An 18,292-nucleotide genomic window follows, 5' to 3' on the forward strand; every position below is an offset into this window, starting at 1 on the left:
TATGTACATAAGTGCTGGGGGGCTGGGGTAGGGGGGTGACCATCAAATGCTTAAAGGCTATAGTGAATAGGCATTGGCAGTTCTTGGATAGTCATATTTAATCAGAAGCCCTTCTGTGCAGTTATGCCTTGTGGACAAAGTAACAGGTGAGTGTGAGTACATGCTAAGCAGATACTAAGTATCGTTTATGTATCAGTCAGTAGCATTTATTGAGTGCTATCTGTAGAGCATATGTACATGCTTTGGAGAGTAGGAGAGTTTATTTCCGTGATCCCTGCCATCAAGGAATTTACAATCCATCCACTTTCTTCTTCCTTACACTTGTAAGTAATTTAGTGTTTGTCTCCTTTGCTAGATTGTAGCTCTCGAGGAAGGTACAGTGTCTAGTTTTTTTACTCCAAGTGCTTTGCACACAGTAGGTGCTCAATGAACACTGACTAATTGATTGGCATATGCGGTAGCAGTTGATATGGTGTTGTTAAAATCAATCATTAGGATATAATCACAGGAATGAGAGGCAGAGTAGGAAAGTAATCCTTCCATCTACCCTTCTTGATTTGGCTCTCAGTTTTGATTGTCCGTATTTTTAAAAATATGTAAGGAAGCTAGAGAAAGCGAGAAAAGCTACAAAAATGATTAAAGGGATGGAAATAAGTCCTGCAAGTAATGTTAAATTATTGTAGTTCTGAAAAGAGGAGGTAGTGATGTAACAGTGTCATCAAGTATATGAAGGGTGGTAAAGCACTGAAATGGGTTACCTAGAGAAGTTAAGAAATCTCTACCCCGAGATCTTAGGAAGGCACAGAGTTGATTGTTTAGTCAGGCAAGGTCTCTTCAACTTTATGATTCTATATTCCTGATTTATGGAGGATAAAATTGCAGCAGATAGAGGGGAATGACCCAGGTACAAAAAAAATGACAGCTGTGACTGCTTAGTTTTTTATCTGTTATGAACCTCCAGGCCCCTGCTATCTTCTCCTCAATCATGTAAAAAAAATTATTCTTTTTGAATGTTTAATACAATTCAATGAGTCCCTTAATGGGGTCCTCCAACATGTTGATTTTTTCATACCAAGTACATTCAAATCAGCCGAAAATCTCCTTATCTTATTAATAAGATCATTAAAAAATTTCTGATGGTCTGGGTGAGAATTATCCAATTAACTCCAGTATTGAGCAGTTCATTCATTAGTCCTGTTTCAGATTGCCCAAGAAAGTCTCAAACTAGGCTCAGAGAAGCAGAGTGACCTAGAGAGAAGCAGCACGGCCTAGTGGGTAGAGCATGGGTCTGGAAGTCTGAGGATCGGGATTCTAATAATATATAATAATGTTGGTATTTGTTAAGCGCTTACTATGTGCCGAGCACTGTTCTAAGCTCTGGGTAGACAAAGGGAATAGGTTGTCCACGTGGGGCTCACAGTCTTAATCCCCATTTTACAGAGGAGGGAACTGAGGCACAGAGAAGCTAAGTGACTTGCCATAGTCACAAGCCGACAAGTGGCTGAGCTGGGATTCGAACTCATGAGCCCTGACTCCAAAGCCATGCTCTTCCACTGAGCACGCTGCTTCTCTGCAGCCTCACCATTTGTCTGTTGTATGACTTGGGCAAATCACTTCATTTCGTCTGTTTACCTCTTCTGTAAAATGGGGATTAAGACTGAGAGCCCTATGTGGGACAAAGAAGGTCCAACTGATTAGTCCCATCTACTGCAGCACTTAGTAAAGTCTGGCATACGGTAAGTACTTAACAAATACCATTAAAAACAACTAGGCTTAGAAATTATTTGGAGTACTTAATTTCAAGGCTTTTGTCTTTTCTAAAAGTTGCGGAGGCATCTCCTAAAACAGTGTATTCAGTATTGTTTTGTCTCTGATTTACTCCTGGATTCATATTCCCCAGCTGAGTGAAGCTCATGTTTGTGAAAGCTATGTGGATGAACATGCCTTTCACCAGGAAAATAAACACTTCTCTCCAGAACAGCAGTCTATGCTCATAATACTGTATTTCCTACTTTATAACCTAAAAGCAGCGTGTAATTATTCACAAGTAAATAGATTGCAAATCTTTTGTGGCACATTCTGAAAGCATTGCCATGTTGTCTCATCACTTAGAATTTTAGTAGCCATATTGAATTTCCTCATGATAATGTCTACTAACAGTACCATTTAGCACCACTTGTGTATTAGAGATGGTAAATGTTTTGATAGCTTAGGTCTCTTGAGTGCAATAGATGAGTTTATTAGATTTATATATATAAATATACATGTGGCTTTGTTCCCAACCTTGGACTGGATTTGACTGGATGCAATGAGAATAATTTTTCACATTCCCAGTGCTGAGATTGCTAAACTGCTCTTTGTCTGTTTTATTTATTATTTCATTTTAAATCATGGCAGACAATTACTGAGTAATTTTTCTTAGAAAATTATTGGGTAGTATGAAAGAGTATTATTCATATAAAAGAAAGCTAATTACTTTTGCATTAACTATAGTCACAGGAAATTTATGGCAGACACATCTGAAGGTGGGACTGATATTTTCTAATCTTAAAATTATGCTGTTGAAGATTAATGTTATAGAGCAAGCGCCACTGTAGGTTGAAGACTTAAAAGTCTTCAGGATTCGCATTATAAACCCCCATTTTCAGAATTAATTATTCAGTCATTAAAAATTTATCTTGGCGGGATTCCAGGTTCTCACACACACCTCAGCCTGGAATTTCTTCCTTGTTGGTGGCTGTGTTTTCATACTGTTTCACTGAAGAAATTCCAAAGATTCCAAAAGTAACCAGGAAACTAGATTGCTGAAAATAAAGAATAAAGGAGATTAGGAGTTGCAGCCTTACGCTTGATCGATTTTGCATCTTGTTTTTCATGTATAAAAAATATTCCAAGGTCTTTGAAGATCCTTAGATGGATATTTGACCTATTCCTATGCCTTAATAGGAGGTGGAAAAATGAACACAGGAATAAATGATAGATCAGTTTCGATTTATTGAGTGCTTCCTGTGTTCAGAGCACTATATTAATGCTTGGAAGAGTACAATAAAAGAGTTCATAGACATTCCCTGCCAACGAGTTAAGGTGTAGAGGACTTTCATTCTTTCTCAGTATGTGGGCAGGACGTGTCTTTCATTTCTGTTATATCTCTCACACTTTTAAAGTGCTCTGTACACCTGAGTGCTCAAGAAAAAAGATTGATATCAAGGTTAAAGATTTATACCTCCCTTGGTATTCATTTCAGGACTTTTTATCCTGATATTCAAGGAGTTTTCTGTGTCCAACTCTCTTCTGTTTAAAACCTTTTTTCAGTGCTCAGGGATGTGGCGTACAAGGACAGCATCTGCAATAAAAATTAATCAAATTTTGTAAATGGTTGATGCCTCTTAACCTTCTTCCTGTAAGGCTAACAAACCCAATCCAAGTCAGTCAGTAGTGTTTTATTGAGTTGCTTACTCAGTGCGAGCACTGTACTAAATGCTTGGGAGGGAGGGTACAATCAAATTCAAGAGTGGTGACAGAACAATATGATTTCTGTTTTTGCTCTTCAAACAAAATATAGTGATTCAGAGATTTAATCTTCTGTGTTTTAATCCTTCAGGAATTCTAAAGAAAAACTGACAAAACAGTCTTAAACGATCATCTTTTAATAAAGCTACTAGCAGTGTTTGAGAAATATGTTTTCGGGGTGATGAACAATGCCAAAATAGGTCTGTTTAGACCAATAAAATGTTTCTTCAGCATACAAATTACACTGTCTCATCTGCCAGGAGGTAAATAAATAGACTTTTTTTAATGTGCTGAGGGAGTGAATTTTTTTTTTCCCAAAATTGAAAGAACAGCCAATCTGTGGATACTGAGTGCTGGTTGCAACATACTATATAAGACAGTAGGATCACAGGACAGTAAAGTAAAATGAAGACAGTTATCTGTGCTTCATGGATCTTACAGTCAATGGAGGAGTTAGCCAGGCAGATTTTTTTACGATCAGGGTGTTCCAGCTTTCATTCTCCCATAATAGATCAGATCGAGATGTATGCTGTAATTGCTGCGTACTCAGGATTTGAAGCCACAACACCATTATGGCTCATAAATCATCCTCCACCTCTCTCCTGTGCTATTTTAAGCAGTTTCTCTCAAAGCCAAATCAGCCCTTCCTTCTGTCTCTCATCCCAGCCTTCCTGACCGGTCTGTGTGCAGCAGAGGCAGGAAAATGTTACTGGCTGGGCCTGCAAGGTCAGACCTGGATCTGGCCTCCATGCTCAAGTGGCAGGGGCTGACTTGGTTTTACACTCTGGCTGTTGTCTTGGCTCTGATCTTTTCTCTTCACACTCTCATGGCTCAGCCTCGCTCCTTCCTTCACAGCTGCAGATGCTCTGGGCGAAGCATCCCAGCCTCTGGAGAGGGAGAGAGAGCAAGCAGACAGTGGTGTGAGTAGGACAGAAGTGCATGCAGGGGAAGTTGGAGCAGAGAGAGGGGAGAGAAAAGTAACTGAGTCAAACCGAACTGGCATCCATTTGGGGCCAAGATTCAGGCAGCAGTCATTGAAATCCAGCTGAAACTCATAACATTTCTGCCTTCTCCTGCTGGCACCGGACCCTTATTGAAGGCACATCTCTTCAAGAGACTTTCCCTGACTAAGCCCCTTTTTCTTTACTTCAGTCGCTTCTGCGTCACCGTGACTTGCTCCTATATTCATCCTCACCAGCCCACATAATTATGTACATAACTGTAGTCTATTTATTGATATTAATGACTGTCTCTGCCCTAGACTATAAGCTTGTTGTGGGCACGGGATATATTGTTTATTGTTCTCCATTGCTTAATACAGTGCTCTGTACACAGTAAGCATTCAATATATATGATTGACGGAAGGACTGGTGGCTCTACCAGTGTGAGCAGGGACCGGCTCATAAAGCTTACTGGTGGGGGAGGGGGCTTGAGAGGCAGGGGTGGAGGAGCCATGTTAGGCTTTAAAGGGTCAAATCCTAGGAATAGGGGACAGTAAGGGATGCAGGGAATGGGGTGTCAGGGAGTGATCTGCAAGGTATTTATCACTTCCTGGCAGTGCTAAGTGATCATATTGGCTGGTTCTGTGGGAAAACATACTTCTGCATGAGACCATCCATGATACAGCCACATATTACAGGAATATCTGTAAAGTATAACATTTGTATTGTGCTTTCTCAAGCGCTTAGTACAGTTCTCTGCACACAGTAAGCGCTCAATAAATACCACTGATTAATTGATATCCTGGGGACACATCTACAGTGGGAGCCAAAGGTACCCTGGTATTACCAAGAGTATATCAAGTGGAAGAAATAGTATATAGAAATTGATATATGCAGAAATACTAAAGGGTATTGTATAAACTGTAGGTGCAGATGAGGAAAACCCCCTGGAGGAGGTGGGTTTTCAGGACAGCTTTAAGAATGGGGAGAGCTGTGGTCCAGTGGCTCTGAGGGGAGAGGGAGTTCCAGAAAATTGAAAGAAGGGGGTCAGAGGCAGGAATATAAGAGCATGTAATGGGAAGAGCAAAGAGCACAAACCAGGGTGTAGCGAGTGAAGAGGCAGATATTTTTAAAAATGATAGAACTGATGGAGCATCTTGAATTCTAGTAAGTTGTTCTTTGGTTCTGCATTCGGTAGGATCCTTGGTAATACCGTTGAAAGAATCAACACATTTATTCGTGCTGCGGATTCTTACTCCTCAGATTCGTCATCTCTGACATTGGTAAGGAGGAGAAGAGTAGGTGAAAGTTTGTGGGCCGGAAAAAAAAAAAGGGGCTGAAGATTTGTTGACTCTAATCTAGGCTGGTTTTAATAGTCTGAAAACAGCCAGGTATAATAGAAGCCCGCAGTTCTGACATTCACTTCCCTACTCCGACTCTGATTTATATGTGAACTTGGGAAAAGAAAGCTCTTAACCACTCTCATCCTCAGGTTATCTACAAGATGGTCAGAAAATATGGCCTACTAATTTTTATGTCGGTGGTCAGTCTTCAGCAGTAGTGCCATTAAAGTACTTGACTCCCTAACCTCTAATTCTCCATTCCTGTGGAATGACTGCCAAATAAGCTCCAGGCTCGAGGCAGAGAGCTGGATAATATTCCAACTGCCAAGAGGCAAAGGCTCTTTGGGATTTACAGACTACTGGAGAAAGGACTTAATGGCAATACTTTGTCTCTGGTTAAAGACGTAGGAGACAGAAACCATTCCTCGGCCAGGTCGCCACTTCGCTTGGTCTGCGCACCCATCCTGTGGCACTGGGCTCCTTTCCATCACATCTCACTTTAACTGCCAAGTGGGGTGGGGTAGTCAGGAGTCGCTTGAGAATTGGTTTTGCCAGTGGTTGAGAGCTACTGACGCTAGAGAGCGTTGAAAAGACAAAGTATTACTTTCTGATACAATCAAATTTCAGTCAGAGTAGACTTACTCACCTGGGAAATTTCTTTGAGATCCTCAGATGTGAAAAGGATTTCATTTGGTAGTCAGTAATTACTAGGTATCCTTAATAGCGGTCCTTTAAACAAAACACTTTGCCTTTGGTCACCCTCTTCATCCTCTTTAGTAGTAGTAACAGTAGTACTTATTGAGCAGATTCTTGAAGTATGGAATAAAGAGATGACATGTTCCTTGCCCTCAAAGAGTCTACAGTCTAAGAGGGAAACATAAAATAATTACAACTGGAAAGGTCAAAAATGAACGAAGCTGCCGGAGGCTACTGCTTCCCCGGCTCCCAGCGGTGCCGGGCAGAGCGGTTCTGCGGGGAAGGTAGTGGAGGCCAGGGACCGTGTATTCTCCCAAGAGCTTAGTACGCTGCTCTGCACACAGTAAGTGCTCTATAAATACCGTCAATCGATCGATGGAAGCCTCGAGCCTGCATCCCGTTACCGTCTTGCTCGCACTGGCTCCGACACAAGAGGCTCTGCAGTGGCACAGCCGCTGCCCTCAGGCATCCGGACCCCACCTGGTTTGAGCCATTCTTCGGGGCGGGAACAGAGGTACTGTGGAAAGAGCATGGGCCTGTGAGTCAGAGGGCCTGGGTTCTAATGCTGGCTCCACCACTTGTCTGCTGTGTGACCTTGTGCAAGTCACTTAACTTCCCTGTGTCTCAGTTTCCTCATCTGTATAATGGGGCTTCAATACCCATCCTCCATCTTCTTAGACTGTGAGCCCCATGTGGAACAGCAACTGTGCCTGACCTGATTAGCTTGTATCTACCCTGGCACATAGAAAAGTGGTTGACAACTAGTAAATGCTTAAAAATACCGTTATTATTATTATGTGTGCTGAGAAGGGTGTAAAGTTCATGAAGTGCTGGAGGTGGCTGAAGAGATACTCTGGTGCCAGGTGCTGGGAAACTAATTGTGGAGAGCTTATTGGAGGAAATGGAGTTTTAAGGGGCTTTGAATGTGGGAAGGAGCTGTGGTAAAGGAAGGAGTCTCAAGCTGGGAGAACAGTGTGAATGAGGGGATGGAGAGGAGAGAAGCGAGAGCAAGGGGTAGCTAGAAGGTTGGGTAGGAAAGAATGGAGAGAATGAGTTTGAAAATAGCAGGTGAAGCGAAGAGGTAAGGGCCAGATGGTGAAAAGTCATGAAGTCATTTGTGAGGTATTTTTGTTTTATGTGAAGAGATGCCAGAGGCACAGGGAGTGAAGGGTTTTGAGGAGAGATGTGGGTCGAGTGATGGTTCAGGAAGAGGATCCAGGCAGCAGCAGGAAGTATAGTTTGGATGGGGGGAGAGAGAGAGAGACGAGGAGGCTTAATGCAGTAGTCAAGGTGTGGCAACACCAGAGCTTGAACTAGGGAGAGAGCAACTTCACGGGAAAAAAAGACGGGCTTGGGAGGTATGCAGGAAAACCTGGCAGGATTTGGCAGGGCACTGAATGTGGAAGTTGAGCCACAGTAAATATTGTACTTTCCCAAGCGCGTAATACAGTGATCTGCACACAATAAGTGGTTGATGAGTACAGTTGATCGATTAATGAGTCGAGGACGGCCCCATGGCTGTGGGCTTCTTTAATTTTTATTATTGTAAGCAACCTGCGTATGCATTGTTGAGAAAGCTGGGAGTTGTATTCAGGTAGGAGATCTACATTAACTTGTAGGCCTGTAGATCTCCTGTTTCTTAGATTAGTAGATATTTCATTTTGAAATGGAACATGCTTAAGTAAATTTCTCATGTCTCTGTCCATTTTTGCACCAAAGAAGGTACAAAACCCATTTTGTTGCCCCCCGCTGAAATGAAAGGTAAAAGACGTATTTCCTATATAGCAACTGAGATCTGAGTCAGATTATCGAGCTTTGATAGTAAAACCAAAAGTATGGTATCCCTGTATCTCTTTTTGCCACTGAATTGGCTAACTGAACTTCCCAGCTCCATTGATAAAAGGAAATACTGAAATTGGAAGATGAAAAGAGATCTAATATATTGGCCAGTTTAAATCCTGGATAATTCAGGTCTCAACATGCGTACTAAAGCTCAGCTGTTTTTGAGACCAGGAATTACAGCATGTAGAGTATTAAAATGACACTAGGGCTCGCCACCATGAGGCACATTCAACTTGAGAGTTTCATTATTCTGGGTCTATTACTGTCAAAAGTGTGGCACTGTCATTATCATGGGAATCACAAATGTTCCAGAACTCCATATACACAAATGATGGCCTGAAATTCTGAATTTAATATTTTATTGGGTTTTTACATCTCTCCTCCTTCACCCATGAGGTGGTTTGGCTCCCAAGGTCAACCTGACTGGGCCTCGATGACTAGGCTTGAATAATAATTTTAGTCACAACCTTAGTGGTTTTTACCCAGTGTTTAATGTCCGAATAAAAGTATTTCTCATTTTATTAGGACATTGCCATCAAATTCAGTGGTTTATGCCCTATCGACAGCATCTCGTTTCTTTCTCTTCTGTGCTTCAGGAACTCATTTTTGTCAGCTGTGTATTTTCCCTGACGTTGTTAAAGATAGCCATAGAGATTTGATATTTTGGAGCCTTGACTTTAATTCCTTGGGTTTGGTGGAATTTCATTAGAAATAGTCACTTTACTTTAATACAGTCTACTGATCCAACATTTTCAGTTTGAATTAGATTGTAATGAATGCACCGAGTGTTTTTTTCAGCAGCTTAGCTGGTGGAAAAGGAATTAAGCTGTGCGTTTTTAAATGATGTAGGTTAAGTTTGGACTTTAAATTCCTCTAAACCTCTTTTATTTTTAATGAATCATTTGGTAGTATTTGCATAATTCTATAAATTCTTGAAGTGTAGATAAAGCAATGTTCATATGTTATATTATAATGCTCAGTTTACCCATTAGTTCAGCAGTAATTAACTTGTTGAGGCTTAGAGCTTCAAAAATAATGAGATTATTTGTTCAAATGTCATCAGGTCTGCTTGGAATGACATTTAAATTATATAATGTAAGTTTGACCTGTGAGTCCTTGTCATTATTTAGTGACATTTCTTACAGAATAAATTGTTTGCAGGTTGGCAGCCTGCTATGGAGCTTGGCAGAAAGCTATAAAAACAAATTATCCTTTCATTTATACATATTTGTTCAGACATTTGTAAAATTGCTTCGTTTTTCTATAATAGAGAAGTGTCATTCAGTGGTTTGAAGCACATTAGCTATTTCAGATACAGACCAGCAGTGAGAGCTGTATCAGGTGGAAACATTAGCAGTGGACACGCTTACCCTGGTGGGTCCATACATCCAATCTAAAGGTGTCTATAGGAATTTTTCTTGCCCTGAATAGTGTACTTCAGGAATACTAATGGGATTACTTTCAAGTAAGTCAAAATTCAGATGTGAGAGGAAAGGAAAGATTTCTCAGATTTCCAATGAAGTTGGGTGATAACGCACAAATCCTCTGTTCGGACGATTAAAATAATTGTCCTATGATGGCAGCTTGTTTTGTTCAATCAAGCAATCAGTGGTTTTATTGAGCACCTGTTAAATCCAGGAGGGAGCTAGGGAGAGGGGTGGCTTGATTAAGAGGTCTGCTCCGGGACGCAATAGGTTAACGTAACACTGACAATTCAGGAGTTTCTAAAGAGAGGGGTAATACTTGAATTATTGTGTGTTGTAAGCATCTAGTTCAGTGGTCTGTACATGTTGGGATTCAGTAAATGCAGATTCAATTATCTAGATTTATCACTTGAAGGGAGGTAGTGTTGATTTTCATCTTCCTGTTGAACCGAAGTGTTTACATAATAATACCGATAATAGTAAAAATAATAGTATGTGTTAAGTGCTTCCTATATGCCAAGCATGTACTAAGCTGTGAGTAGGTCAGATAAAGGTCAGACCAGTCTCTGTCCCATTAGCTACAGTCTAAGCAGAGGATAAGATTTAAGCCCATCTTACAGGAGGAACCGAGCAACAGAGAAGTTAAGTGACTTGCACCGGGTCCTAAGCAGGCGGGGGGTAGAGCTGGGATCGGAACCGAACCTTACTCAATCCTGTGCTATTTCTATGGGCCAGTTCTTAATTTTAAGCTCTAGCATGCTTTGCACTAGTAATGCTTACCAATACATCATTATCTTTTAGAGGGTGCTTTGCCCTTAAAAGACCCAAATATTACATAATTTCCTGATAATTAATTGCCCTAAGCTTTTTTGATAATTTTTCCAACCCTAAACAGAGATGAGGTACTGGGAAAGTTAAGAGCGTGTGGCTAGTGGATAGAGTACAGCCTGGAGTCATAAGGACTTGGGTCTAACCCTGGCTCTGCCATTTGCTGTCTGTGACCGGGGAAGTCATTACTGCTCTGTGCCTCGTTACTCATCTTGTAAAGTGTGATTAAAACTGAGCCATGTGGGAATGGCTGTCCACTGATTGTTGTTTACCTAGCTCCTGGCATAGTAAGAGTTTTAACAGTATTTTTTTTAAAAATTAGCTAGCTATAGGAGTGAAGCAGAAGAGGAGAAATATGGAATGGAGGGGGAAAAGAGGAAAGTAAAGGGTATTGTGCTGTATATAATAGGTACTCGATATTACACCTCTTCTATTCCTACCTGTAGTTTGTTTCTGACCTCTTTATTTTACTGAGAAAAATTCCCACAGAGGAGCTTTATCTGTGGATTAATGTGTTCTTGACCCTTCTCTTTCTACCGAAAGGGCAGATATCACGATTTAAAATTTTATATCTTTTCAAGAAAGACTGGGGGGGCGGATTTAGTGGTGGTCAATTTGCAAATATATAGTTATTTGCTATTTGATAAATGATTATTCATTCAACAAACTGTAGGATTTGGTGTATGTGTGAAGCTTTATATAACAATCGCTGCTTTTTAATTTAGCAGCAGCGGCGTTAGTGGTCTTGTAGTGAATGAGAGTGGAAGTCAAAAGTAAGTAGACAAATGATTGATGTTCTTCGTTTATCTCTTGATCTGCCACTCAGCAAAAGTCTGTTTTCACTGTCAGTCAGTGAGTGTTCAAACTCCACATTCATGCGTAAACTTGTTACTTTGACTCACCACAACCTCAGCGCATTCTCCGTTCTGTCCACAGGTGGAACGGCCAGCCGATAGTCATTTAATAGCTCTGTTGCTAAAGGTAGTCCTCTCTGGAGTTGCTTATAGCAACTAGGCACTTGCTCCATTAAATGCCTCTTTTTATCATTCAGCACCAGGGTTAGGATCAGGGTTGTTTCAAAAGGATCTGGTGTAGAAATTAGATCTAGTAGATAGCATCTAATCCACAATCTCACCTATTCTTCTCTGCCCCTTGATAGAATTTCTGAAGCAATCCATTCTAAAAATTTTTCCTAGGGAAGCAGAAGCGAATGGTCAAAGGAGTTCATGTGCCTTAAATTTGACCAGCATTTTCATAAGAATTATGTGCTTATATGTGGTTGTCTCCAGATTTAAGGCCTTACTGTCTGGCTCATCTAGTTTGCAACAGGGAATCCTTGGCAGTAAGTATAGAGAAGAATTGTTCTTTTCAAGATGACATTGGTGAAAGGTCGAGACGCTTCGGTGAGGATGAGTGCCGCGAGAGCAAGCTCGTGAAATGCAGGAGTGCCTCCTTTTCTAACCCTCTCTGTGTGATAAGTGGGATAACTGATTTTCCACTTCCATTTCACAGAGAGGAACATAGAATCAAAGAGCCAGTTCTCTAAGCTAGAAATTCCCACTGGCCTTTTTCCAGCACAGCAGGCCCTGATGGTAGAGGCTGGGTCTCAGAATCAGAAGGACCTGGGTTCTAAGCCCAGCTCTGCCACTCGTCTGCTGTGTGACTTTGGGCAAGTCACTCCCTTCTCTGTCACATATCTCTGTCTTAGTACATCTGTAAAATGATGACTAATAATGTGAGGCCATGTGGGACATGATTGTGTCCAACCTTTTTAGCTTGTCTCTACACAGCTCTTGGTGCAGTGCCTGGCACATAGTAAGCGCTTAACAAATACACTGAAAAAAGTTTCCACGATGGCATTGGACTGTCTTTCAAGCACCCATTTGTTTAAGGCACCATATTAGGTGCTTGCAAGTTCTTTCCAAGAGGGACAGTCCTATTTAAAATATCTATCTTTATAGACATATATCAGCATCCAGACGTTCTACTAGGATCTGAGGAAGCAGCAGCAGCTCTAGAGAAAGATGACATTTTTCCTCTGATTGTTAGTATCAGTCCTATTTGTATTCTGGGGAAATTTAGAGCTCTGTGGACAGGGGTTAGACTACAGCATCCTAGGTTATTAGGCAAATGATCTGTGGGACAGTAGCAGTTGAACAGTCATACTTCAGTCCTGCATCAGGGCGCAGGCAATTCTTTAAACACATTGATGTCCTTGAAGGGAGAGAGAAGATAATTGATCTGGTAGAATATTTTTTTAAGGCCTACAGATTTAAAAACTAATTTCCAATAATTGTGGTAATGGAAGTGGTGACATTTCGTAATCATTTTCCTCTGAAGGCTCAAAGCATGTTCATCATATTGCTCATGTGTCTTCATTATGTGATTTGGATAGGATGCTTTAGAGAATAGGGGAGTGTATTACCATAATGCAGCTGTGAATTGGAATTCCTGAGATTTGGCCAGAAACGCTGCTTCAGGAAGGTGACAAGATGATGTGGGAACCATCATGATCCTTAACTAGCATTTCAAAGGGAATCAGAAATAAAATCCGTTTTCTATAATTTGGGGTTAAATTCTTGATGAAATCTGAAATATGGAAAACTTGCATTGTGTTCGTGTGACTCGACCAGTGCCACTCACATGTTCGAAGCTGTTTCTTTAACCATCACATTGCATTCTTTCCAGATGTCTTTTGTTACAGTGCTGCCTAGTGTCCTCGCTGAATTCTATCCAAAACAAGCAATGGAGACACCAGCTTTGGGTAAACAGAGTGTAGCTGGGGTGCGGTGGGAGAAAAGAGAAAAAAGTAGTATCAATTAATTGTGTTTACTGAGCTCTTACAGTGTGCAGAGCATTGAACTAAGCGTTTGCAAGAGTACAGTATAACAGAGCTGGTAGACCTCTTCCCTGCCCACAGTGAGCTTCCAGTCTAGTGAGGGAGACAGACATTAATACAGATAAATTAGACACGTATGTAAGTGCTGGGCTGAAGATGGAGTGAATAAAGGGTACAAATCCAAGTGGAAGGGTGACGCAGATGGGAGTGGGAGGAGGAGAAATATGACGGCCTAGGGAAGACCTGTTGGAGGAGATGTGTTTTTAATAAGGCTTTGAATGTGGGGAGAGTGACCCTCTGTCAGATATGAAGAGGGAGGAGCATTCCAGGCTAGATGCAGGATGTGGGCGAGAGGCTGACAGCAAGATAGACGAGATGGAGGTACAGTGAGTCGGTGGAGGTGAGGGGAGCGAAGTGTGCGGGCCGGGTTGTAGTAATTTGGGTAGTAGTGCGGGCTGGGGTAGAGAAGCAGCATAGTATAGTGGAGAGAGCCCAGGCCGGGGAGACAGAAGGTCATAGGTTCTAATGCCGGCTCCACCACTTCTCTGCTGTGTGACCTTGGGCAAGTCACTTCGCTTCTCCGGGCTTCAGTTACCTCATCTGGAAAAGGGAGATGAAGACTGTGAGCCCTACTTGGGACAACCTGATGATTTTGTATCTACCCCAGTGCTTAGAACAGTGCTTGGCACATAGTAAGTGCTTAACAAATACCAACATTATTATTATTAGTAGTAGTAGTAGTAGAAAATCAGGGAGATATGGTAGGAGGAGGCAAGGTGATTGAGCGCTTTCAAACCCTATGGTAAGAAGTTCCTGTTTGATGTGGAGATTGATGGACAACCATTGGAGGGTCTTGAGGAATGGGGAAACACAAACTGAATGGTTTCGATTGAGTGCTTTAAAGCCGACGGTCGGGCATTTCTGCTTAATGCAGAAGAAGATGGTTAGCCACTGGAGGTTTTTGAGAAGAGGAAAGAATTGTGCATAGCAACATTTTAGAAAAATGACAGAGGAAGCACAGTAAAGAGTGGACTGGAGAATGGGGGGACTGGAGGCTGGCCAGTGCAGAGGTCAAACCAGGATAAGACAAGTGCCTGGACTAGTGTGTTGCTCATTCTAACGGAAGAGCATAATAGAGCATAATATTACTGATTGATGTAAAATTCCTGTTTCTAGAGAGTTTTTCAGCAGTGCAAATTGGTCACTGGCACCTCAGAGTGAACCAATGTCAGAGAAACAACTGAAGTACAGTAGTTCCAATTTTGTAAGGCTAAACCTTGCTAGGAAACCAGTATTATTAGCTTTTTTTGTCTTCTACCACCTTCTTGTATTTTACCCATGAGAGATCATTTACTACCATATTTACTCAAATATATTGCCCCTCCCTGATTTTTGAGAAAAGCTTGTCTTTTGTACCGTAAAATTATCAATAGTGATACATCAAGGAGGGGCAGATGAGTGAGGGCCAAGAAGACAGGTGGGATTAGTTGATTCAGTAAGACTGCCATAGACCAGGAAGAAGAGCAGAGACGACAAAGTAGTTGCTGGGAGTCCAGGATGGAAATTATAGAAGGGTCAGAATGTGGACCACACAATAGAAGTGGGGGCAGGTCATATATTGAGGGCCTGTTCTATGCAGCACGTGGGAGAGGGCAGTAGAAGAGATGCAGTACTAGGTGCCCTCTTATTTTCCTCCTCCTCATGTTACTCGATCTATCCCTGTTGCATTGTTATAAAAGTGCTGCACAGAGGGGAAGTTATGCAAGTAGAGGTAATATTTCTATTGTTTTCTAACCATCTTTCCCCAACCTCTTATTTCCCTTTGAAACAGTAGCTATGCCCCGTAGGACACAACTACCGTTTTGAATACTGGCCCGTTTTACCAAAGATTAAATAGGCTCTCGGTATAGTACAGATCAGAAGGAGATCACTCCAGCCCAAACTCCCAAGATCCCCAGAAGGCGAGGCAAGAACATCTTGTTCCAGATCAGTCACTGCCAGAGCAGCTAATTCCCAGCCTTGCTGGTGGCAGAGTGTGGGAGTAAAGTGTGGAAAATGTCCCTCATTATTTAAATATTAAGGTTTCACTGTGCCTTATGTCTTGTAAAACATTTTGAGCATCTGTCATAATCAGGACTGAAAAGAAATATCCTCTGTAAAGAGGAGAGGTGTAGCTCCCATCCCTAAATCCTTCCTCTCATTCGGTCATAGCATGGGGAACAGGATTCTTATGGCTATTGTTTTTCTTCAGTTATTTTCACCACCCTTGTTGTTAAAAAAAAGTCCTGGGCCCCGAATTGGACTTCAGGACTGATATTTGTGGGTTGGTGGGTTTTTTTCTATTTTTGAGCAAAACCTGGGAGTTTGGTCTTTGAGTTTAGCTGTGGTTGCAGGCCTCCAACGGGTTATCATGTCATGGCACACACAAGTTTGTCTGCATTCCAGGCCAGGTTCCTCCTGAAATCACTTCCAAGCATTGAAAATCTCTTTGTTTTTCACTCCCTGCTATTGAAAGCAGAGTAGAGCCCTGGTTTCTGGAACAGATGAGCTTAACATTTCTCAGGACCAATTTATTGCTTCAGCAACTCATTAATGACCAATCAGGTGCTTTCTAGCAGTATCTTGATGACCTTTCAAAGTGTGATGATGAGAAAGTTCCTTCAATAGTTTATTTGATGGACAGCCTGAAACTCCAATAGACTCAGCTTGTCTTGTGTTCTTTGTTTTCCTGACTTCAAATTGTCTTGCCATAATTGTGTACATTTCAAGGGATAAAGGTTTTTTTTTCTAATGCAGTTCCTGTCCCACATGGGGCTCACGTGCTGCACCCCCGTTTTACAGAACAGTGCTTGGGGCATAGTAAGCGCTTAACAAATACTATTGTTATTTCTAGTTTCTTTTTGCTTACATTATTAAGTGGAATTTAAGTTCCTGTTCTCTGATGAGATTTCTTCAATGTTCTGTGATTATTTGTTTAGGTCAAATACTCCGAGGAAAGCTGTATTTGCTGGCAGCATGCAGCTATTAGCAGGAGTCAAGCTGTGTACGGGGAGGATCTTAACCAACCATCCGCATTATGAGGATAAAGGTCTAAGAGAAAGAACGAAAGAGGTGAGTACTGTCACTGCTTTTCATCGGATCTTCATAATTGTCAACGAGGCTCTTTCTGGGCCTCGTGCAGGGTCGTGTGTGTGGGAGGTTAATGAGGGTACAATCACTGAGCCCACTGCTTTACATCCAGCTGACCGCTACGCTCCCCATCTTCAAAGTCCCAGTAACATCCCATCTCCTCCAGGAAATCTTTCATGCCTTATCTCTCCACCTTACTTCCCTCCCTGTTGTGGCACCGAGGCACCCAAGTCCATACCCCCCAGCACTTGGGGATTTTCCCCATCTCCTCTCCCCACAGCATGTATGTACTTATCCCTATACTCTGTTGCTTTCCCTATCTGTCGTTTATTTACTCTGTCTCCCCACTAGATTGTAAGCTCCTTGTTTTGGTAAATGATATTGTTAAACACTTTACTGTGCGCCCGAGCACTGTGCTGAGTGCTGGGGTAGATATAGTCCCTGTCCTACATGAGGCTCACGGTCTTAATTCCCAGTTTACAGATGAGGGAACTGAGGCATAGGGAAGTGAAGTGACTAGTCCAGAGTCACACAGCAGACAAGTGGCAGAGCCAGGATTAGACTGGCTCCCAGGGCCATGGTTTATCCATTAGGCCATGCTAAGGGCAGGATTGTGTCTCCCAACTCTGTTGTACTGTACTGTCCCGGGCACGCTTAGCACGGTGCTGTGCATAACAAGAAGCGTTCAATTCGTATCTTTTGTTTGATTGAACTTCTCTCTCTTCTAACTTCAGTGAGGGGAACTTCTGGCCCCAGCAGTTCCTCTCTCTAAAATCGTCTTCACTTCAGCCGTCTAAATTCGTTCCAAAAGTGTTGGGTAAACTGCAGAATGCCCCATTGGTATAGTCTTCCTGGCTTTTCTGGGATGCCAGAAAACGAGTGGGAATGAAATTCCCGAAGCAGTTTAAACTTGGAGGTAGGCAAGTGAAACCAGAAGTGAACAGAGTTAACAGTGAAAGGCCACACATCACAGCTTCAGTCTAACCGGCTGAATGAGTACTTGGCTTTTTGGCAGTGGCTCTGGCTACCACAGAAGTTTCTAGTTCTGCAGAGGGAAGCCCTTTTATTTGAAGAAGGGGTTTTCGTTCAGTTACCCGGCAAGAACATTCACAGTAAGGCTCCTAATGCCTTCTGCTATTTTGAGTTGTAGGGGTCAGGGATTCAGGTGAAGGCAAAGGAAACGTCCCTGCCCTCTATCTAATTCAATACAGTAGGTTTGGTGGTCTATTATGGATTCTCTTTAGGCTCTTCTATTAAGTGCCAGCAGTCAAAGCAAGCATTCATGTTTTCCTTTCCCGTTTTTCGTAGGTTTATCAGATATATGCCAAGAGAGCGCCGGAGGAAGTTCACAGCCTGCTGAGGTCCTTTGGCACAGACTACGTGATCTTGGAAGACAGTATCTGCTACGAACGAAGACACAGCAGAGGTTGTCGCCTTCGGGACTTGCTGGACATAGCCAATGGACATGTAAGACTCGCATGAGATATTTTCTCTAGATACAAATCTCACCTAACTTTAAAGGGATCATAATTATTCTCGAAGGGCATTTTCTCCACATTTTTACCACAGCAATCCTCACCTTCATTTAAAGGTAGTTGAGAGAGTGTGAAAGGGGAGGACGTAGGGGTGGAAGTTGCTGCTGCTTTAATCAATCAGTGGTATTTATTGTTTGCTGTGTGCAGAGCACTGCATTAAGCATTTGGAATTGTACAGTTCAGCAGAGTTGCTAGATATGATTCC

General features: G+C 42.0%; 1 protein-coding gene across 1 annotated transcript in view; it reads left to right on the top strand.

Annotated features, from left to right (window-relative positions):
* The window catches only part of DPY19L3 (dpy-19 like C-mannosyltransferase 3), a 74,105-nt gene that overhangs the window by 51,803 nt on the left and 4,010 nt on the right, over positions 1–18,292 (top strand). Inside the window, 2 exon segments of the mRNA XM_007671485.3 lie at positions 16,402–16,534; positions 17,861–18,019. Coding sequence (XP_007669675.2) covers positions 16,402–16,534; positions 17,861–18,019 — 292 coding nt within the window.

Source organism: Ornithorhynchus anatinus, chromosome 11, assembly GCF_004115215.2.
Source record: "Ornithorhynchus anatinus isolate Pmale09 chromosome 11, mOrnAna1.pri.v4, whole genome shotgun sequence".
NCBI lineage: Eukaryota > Metazoa > Chordata > Mammalia > Monotremata > Ornithorhynchidae > Ornithorhynchus > Ornithorhynchus anatinus.